General features: G+C 33.4%; 1 protein-coding gene across 5 annotated transcripts in view; it reads left to right on the top strand.

Moving 5' to 3' along the window:
- Nucleotides 1–6,742, top strand: part of Sycp1 (synaptonemal complex protein 1) — a 90,086-nt gene extending 83,344 nt beyond the window's left edge. For 4 of the 5 annotated variants that reach the window (XM_013349881.2, XM_013349878.2, XM_013349880.2 and 1 more), the window contains 4 exons: nucleotides 772–951; nucleotides 3,917–4,060; nucleotides 6,162–6,248; nucleotides 6,344–6,742. In XM_013349881.2, coding sequence (XP_013205335.1) covers nucleotides 772–951; nucleotides 3,917–4,060; nucleotides 6,162–6,248; nucleotides 6,344–6,481 — 549 coding nt within the window. In that variant the 3' untranslated portion in view covers nucleotides 6,482–6,742. The remainder of the gene's footprint in view (nucleotides 1–771; nucleotides 952–3,916; nucleotides 4,061–6,161; nucleotides 6,249–6,343) is intronic. The other variant, XM_013349879.1, reaches the window with a different exon arrangement.
- Nucleotides 6,743–6,970: the final 228 nt, after the last annotated feature.

Here is a 6,970-nt window from a genome sequence, read left to right as displayed (position 1 = left end):
GGAGACAGAAATCTTTAATAAATAAATAAATTAAAAAAAACTGGATTTGAGAGCCAGGAGGTGGTGGTGCACGCCTTTAATCCCAGTACTCGGGAGGCAGAGGCAGGCGGATCTCTGTCAGTTCGAGGCTAGCCTGGGCTACAAGAGCTAGTTCCAAGACAGGCTCCAAAGCTACAGAGAAATCCTGTCTCGAAAAACAAAAACAAACAAACAAACAAAAAAAAAAACAAAAGAGAGAGAGAGAGACTGGATTTGATCCTAGTATACTCTCTCTCTTTTCTCTGTCTCTTTCCCGTGTGTGTGTGTGTGTGTATTTTACTAGGAAATTTTATCTTTTACTAGGATACACACACACATATACAATGTATATGGAAAGAAATTACTACATGAATTGCTAAGGGAAGCTGCATACAAAGACAGAGTTGAGAAAATCATTGGGTTGAAATAATGCCAAAGGGGAGGGGAGAGGCAGAGAGGGAAGCAGAGAAAAATGTAGAGCTCAGTAAAAATCAATAATAAAAAAAGAAATAATGCCAAAGTATTTATTTGAGAGTAAATTTGTAACATATTTACTCTCAAAATTGGAACAAATGCCCATTTTTTTCAGTTTTTTTCCCTGAAAATTCTTGTTGACATTTTTTCCTTCCTTTAAGAGAGGAATGAGACTGCGAAACTAAAGTACTTTGGAGTTTGAGACCAACATGGGCTTCAGAATGACCCATTATTTAAAAAAAAGACTAATATGGTTTTATTCACTTTTGTCCAATGTAGAAAATACAGACATCTTTATCAGAGTCACCTGAAACCACCTGTCAGAAATTTGATTCTAAAGCAACTCCTTCACAAAAAATATCTCGGATTTCCTCATCAAAGGATAGTGGCAAATGCAAAGATAACAGAGATTGTTTCCGGACATCTGCCAAAAACATTTTATCTACAACACTTGTAAAGGTTGGTTGATAAATTTCCAAGATAACAGTAATTTTTTAATAGAAAAAGTTTTGATATGATATGTCATAGATTGTACATATATAAAACTAATTTTTCTTTTGCAAAGACTATTTTTTTGTGGCACAAGTATGAAATGGTTTCATTTTTAAAATCTTATTTTCTCATTTGTCCAAATTTAATAGTATCTTGGGCAGATTCCATAACTTGTTGGTTATTTACCAATGAAAAGTCTTGCATGTGCAAGGTCTGGTTCTGATTTGATGCTTTACAGGATTGCTATAGTTACCATCTGCATTGCTATTTGTTCTACATCATTTTTCTTTTATTTAACAGTCATCTTGGAGTAATTGTCATGAGCAAGATGATGCAATTTTAACTGCCTTCTACATGTTTATTTATTTTGGTTTTATGGGACGGGGTCTCTCTTTGTAGTCTTGGCTATCCTCAAGCTTTCTCTGTAGACTAGCTGGCCTTGAACTCACTGAGATCCTCCCGCCTCTGTCTCCGAAGTGCTGGGATTAAAAGCATGTGCCGCCACACCCAGCTCACATATTTATTTAATCTGCAGGGAACTCATGTAATCTTGCCACTCTGTGTAAGTGCAAAATTTCATTCTGATAAATCCCTCTTTTATATGCTATTCAACTCTTAAGTTTCCTTTCCTTTACTCAGCCAGGCACAAGGATTGTAAGATACATTTGTTACCTAAGTTCATGACTTCACAGAGAATGAGATAATCCTCTCCCACTGTCAAAGACTAGTCTTTACAGGGACACTTCTTTTGCAAGTAGAGGTGAAAAGTATCTGAACCTGTTTCCACTCTTTTTAATTGAAAATTTGTGTCTTATTTTCTTCATATCCTTGAAATATATCAGAGAAATACATCATAGGGTTAGTTTGTTCACTTTTAAATAAGACTCAGAGATGGATTTGGCCTCAAATAATTTTCATATTCTTTATGATATGAATTTTGTGTTCTTGTTGACCATTTCAGAAAGAAAAAAATTCTCATTCATAAACTGATAAATACACACAAATATTATTCAGCTTGTGAAAATAAGTCAAGTTTAGTTCTAGTGTTCTTTTCTTTTTGTTTTTTGAGACAGGGTTTCTCTGTAGCTTTGGAGCCTTGCCTGTAACTAGCTAGCTCTTGTAGACCAGGCTGGCCTCAAACTCAGAGATTTGCCTGCCTCTTCCTCCTGAGTTCTGGGATTAAAGGTGTGTGCCACCACCACCTAACTCCTCTAGTGTTGTAATTGTTTTGATAGCCATTGAGGAACGCTAACTACTGGCTTGATTTTCATCGTTTGTGTATCCTGCTTTTTTATACAGCTCAGGCCTATCTACCAAGGGTGGTACTGCCCCAAGCATATTGAGCTTTCTCACATCAATCAATAAATTGCTGCATAGATTTGCCTATAGTCCAGTCTAATGGAGGCATTTTCTCAACTGAGGCACCCTTTTTCTAGACGACTCTCCTTTTCTCAAGCTGACAACTAACCAGCCGGCATTGACTATATAGCTTTAAAAATCCTTCATATCGTTCATAACCACATTGTTTAAAATGTGAAACAATATTAAAGAGAAAAACTTCACTTTCAAAACTTAATTGAAGTATTTCTAAGAAAAATTACAAATCTTCATTATTCAAAAAAGCTCTAATCACTAGTCTTTCTTCCAAGATCAGTTACTAATCTCAATTCCTTATGTAGCAATACTCTTTTTATCTGGATATCTTTTATTAAATATTATGTTTATTAGGTTCATCTATGTTGTAGCTTAAAGTTATAGACAATTTTTACATATATATATAAAACCTAGTGTGTGATTGTGTTACAATCTTTTGATCAGTTGTGTTATTAGTGGATATTTGGATAGTTTTCAGTTAAACTTTTATGAAAAGTATTGTTACAGAAATTCTAGTACTTGACATACACACTTTAGTTATGTATGTACAAAGGAATGAAATTGCCAAATTTTAGAGATATATGTATTTTAGTATATACTGCCACTCATTTTTTAGTAATTAAATGAATTTAAAGAATTTGTATTATACTTAGAGTCAATGAATATTCTTTTTTTCTTAAAGATTTTATTTATTATGTATACAGAATTCTGTTTGCATGTTTGTCTGCAGGCCAGAAGAGGGTGCCAGATCCCATTATAGATGGTTGTGAGCCACCATGTGTTTGCTGGGAATTGAACTCATGATCTTTGGAAGAGCAGACAGTGCTCTTAACCTCTGAGCCATCTCTCCAGCCCCCTCCCTGGCAACTTTTGAACTCTCAGTAAATCATTTTATCAGAAGATTAACTTTTTGAACTTTAAGAACATTATTTACACTAATGATTGTTTTCATGGGAAAAAAAAGTTATCGCTGATGACCTCTACTGGAACTTCTCTCTGTCATATACTATTGGAGCCTGTTCCAACAAAGTCAGCCAGGGTATCTGGAAGGGGGCATGGAGGCTAAAGAAATGTTAGATTGAGAGAAATTGAGGCAGAAAACACAGGATAGATCTGTGTTACTAGCTTACTGTGGATGGCCCTGAGTTTATTTCAAAGCCTGCTTATATACAAAAGCAGAACAAAGCACAGCACAGTCAGTATCTAACCAAAAGACCATTCCTATCCTTTAGGAAGCAGTTTCTATTTCTATCTAGATGTGCCCTTGGCTGGCATACATCAGCCTATGTCTTAGTCGATAATGTGTTCTTTTTTTAAGGGCGAAAATGCTCTTTTCCATGGATTTAATCAACTTTTTTTTTTACAGCCCTCAAGGATAAACAGAGCAGTCAAGCTTGAACACAAGTGACTTTTAAGCCAGAATGTATTCCAGATGGAAATGGAGTCACTGTGGGCTACCACAATATACTCTACATGACATATAAGAAACCACTTGAGGGGATAATAGGTGTATTCTACCACATTCAACACTTATTTATGATTTTTTGTTTTTGCACAGGAGTATACAGTGAAGACACCACCTAAAATAAAAACATTTCAAAGAGAAAACAAGTATATACCTACTGGAGGAAGTAATAAAAAGAGAAAAGCATTCTTTGAATTTGATGTTAATTCAGACAGTTCGGAAACTACTGATCTCTTGGTAAAAATGTTATGAATAACTAGCATTTTTACTTGTTACTTGTTCATATCATTATTTTATTTTTTACTTGCTCATATCATTATGGTTTCCTTGATATAAATGTATATAGCATTGTGATAATGAAATAGAACAAAATTGTCACAATACAGTCATATGTTTTCATATCATTTGATAGAAATTAAGGTTCAAACGATTTCCTTCTAAGTTTCCAAATACATTATACTTAAAAAAAAAACACCATTTCACATACTTGACGTATGAGATGACTAGTGATTGTTTTGTTTTTCAGAAAAATACTATGAATATTTTTCTTCATTTGAAAACATAAAAGTGGGATTAATATTTTAATAGTTCCACAGGCAAATCTATTAATAAGGGTCTTATCTTTTTTCATATTTGTTGCTTCATTTTATAGCACTACCGATTGACATTTATATATATTGATTGACAGCTCTAACATCTGTTACTCCTAAGGAGAAATGTAATGTTAGCATGTTTAAGGAAGCTACTTCCCCTACTGCTTTATAGGAATGTTTACTTCAATATACACACACCAATACTTTCTTAAAGGATAATAAAGCTTAAATAGTTAAACATAGAATAATTGAAGAGTACTATACTAAATTGAACAACAAACCTTATTTATCATTAATGACAAAATTCTACTTAAAGTCAGTTGTTCAATTTCATTTCTTTTCCTTTCCCTTTTCTCCTTTTTTCTTTTTTTCTTTTTTGAGACAGGATCTCTCTACATAGTCTTAGCTCTGTTAGCTGTCCTGGAACTCACTGTGTAGATCAGGCTGGCCTTGAACTCACAGTGATCCACCTGCCTCTGCCTCCCTGTTTCATTATTACCACTTAAAACGATAAGATTTCTTTTTTTCGAGACAGGGTTTCTCTGTGGTTTTGGAGCCTATCCTGGAACTAGCTCTGTAGACCAGGCAGACCTCAAACTCACAGAGATCTGCCTGCCTCTGCCTCCCAAGTGCTGGGATTAAAGCCGTGGGCCCCACTGCCCGGCAAAATTAGAAGATATTTAAAGCTTTTTATTACTTAGGAGCCTCTAATTTGTTGTATTGAAATACTGAGTAGTTGAATGTTAGAATCCTGTTATTAAACTTAACACGTGGAGTCGCTACTACAGAACCCCATAGATAATGATTAACAAAAAACATCTCATGTCTTGAAAAACCAAAAAAAAAAAAAAAGAAAGAAAGGAAAACTCTAGAGAATATTGTCATTTTCGTTTTACGGTTGAGGAAACTAAGCTGAACAAAGGTCATATGGTAAGGCATGAAGCCAAAATTTGAATATAGATTGGTACAATAGCTGTGGAAGTCATTGTATATAATAGCTTCCAGTGGAAAATACAGTCCAGATATATACAGATGTAATAAGAATGTCTAGAAATGGCCTGGACTTTGGAGGTAAACACTCCAATGTTTTAATCTATGCTGTATTTCTAGCAGAGTGATCTTGGTCAATTTCTTAGTTACTGTGATTCTCAAAATGACTTTATTTCATTTTGATTTTTTAAAAGAAGAATTGTATGGGTAAGGTTATAGCTCAGTGGTAGTATTTGTCTAGTACTGATCCTCTGGCTTTAATCCCCAGCATTGCAAAACTATGCAAAATTAAAATAAAATTATTTTGCATGATCTTGAGAAGATTGTAAAATAGGATATACCAGAAACCTCTCTGTCTCTTATGCAACAATTATGCTGGCAGATATGAAATAAAATAATTGTTTTGGAATTCTAGAATCTTATTTCAATTCTTATGTTTTCCAATGGAAACTGACTGGTAATTGTTTTTCCGTCAAGTTCAGCCTTAAATGGTGGTGGCTAATGTTATATCCCATCCAACCCACAGACCTGTAGCAGACTTGTATTTCCGGCATAGCTTTCTAGAGTTTTGTGCACAATTAAGTACTTTGCTTTCAAATCTCAGAGTGCAAGTGTTAAAAGCCCTATTTTCCTTTTTTCCTCTTTCTCTCTCTTGCTCTACTTTTCATTCTCCTTATAGGTGGTATATTGACCAAATTTTAATAACATAATATTGATGATAACTGTAACACTGTATTTTTGTATTTTTCTTCAAGAGCATGGTTTCAGAAGAAGAGACATCAAACAGATTTTACAATAATAATTCACCAAATACTCATGTATGTGTCAAAACACCAAAACAGGTAGCCTTTAAATTTTATTTCAGAAAGGAAAATTTAAAAACTGACTTCCTTTTTAAAAAATATTAAGATACTGTTTGACTTTATTTTATATTTAGACTCCTTTATCTCTGTCAACTCCTGTGTCTTCTGTGAAGTTTGAAGGTGTGAGAAAAACGAGAGAGGACCGTTGGGCAACAATTGCTAAAGTTGATAGGAAAAGAAGACTAAAGGAAGCAGAAAAGTTATTTGCTTAATTTCAGGAAATCAATGTTGATTATAGAGACTAATAATATAAATGGTTAATTTTATTATTATTTCCCAGAGAACCAACCTTTACCCAGGAACTTAGACTTTAAAATTACTTTGCATAAATAATATATGTTGATGTTATCATCATATTTTTGGCCTAAATGTAAAATAAGTTTATATTATCTGAATTTTTAAATTATATTCAGATAATTACATTTTGTTGCTTTTACTTGTAATGGATATTAAAGTTCCAAGTTTTTTAACTTGAGCTCTTGACTGTTATAAATGCATTATTGAGATTTATAATTTATTCTTTGCTATTAAAATATTTTGTATGCAAATATTTATCATTGAGTTTTTGACGGTCTTTGATGATTATAATTTGAGAGAAGGGAATGATAAATTATATTAAATAATGTTTCTCAAGGATAAAATGAAATTGATGAGTGATTATTGGTAGTTTTTCCAGTAATTTCAGTGATTGGAAGAATTTG

Source organism: Microtus ochrogaster, chromosome 21 (genome assembly GCF_000317375.1).
Source record: "Microtus ochrogaster isolate Prairie Vole_2 chromosome 21, MicOch1.0, whole genome shotgun sequence".
NCBI lineage: Eukaryota > Metazoa > Chordata > Mammalia > Rodentia > Cricetidae > Microtus > Microtus ochrogaster.
Note: the sequence above shows the minus strand (reverse complement) of the source record. Positions and strands in the feature narration are given on the sequence as shown.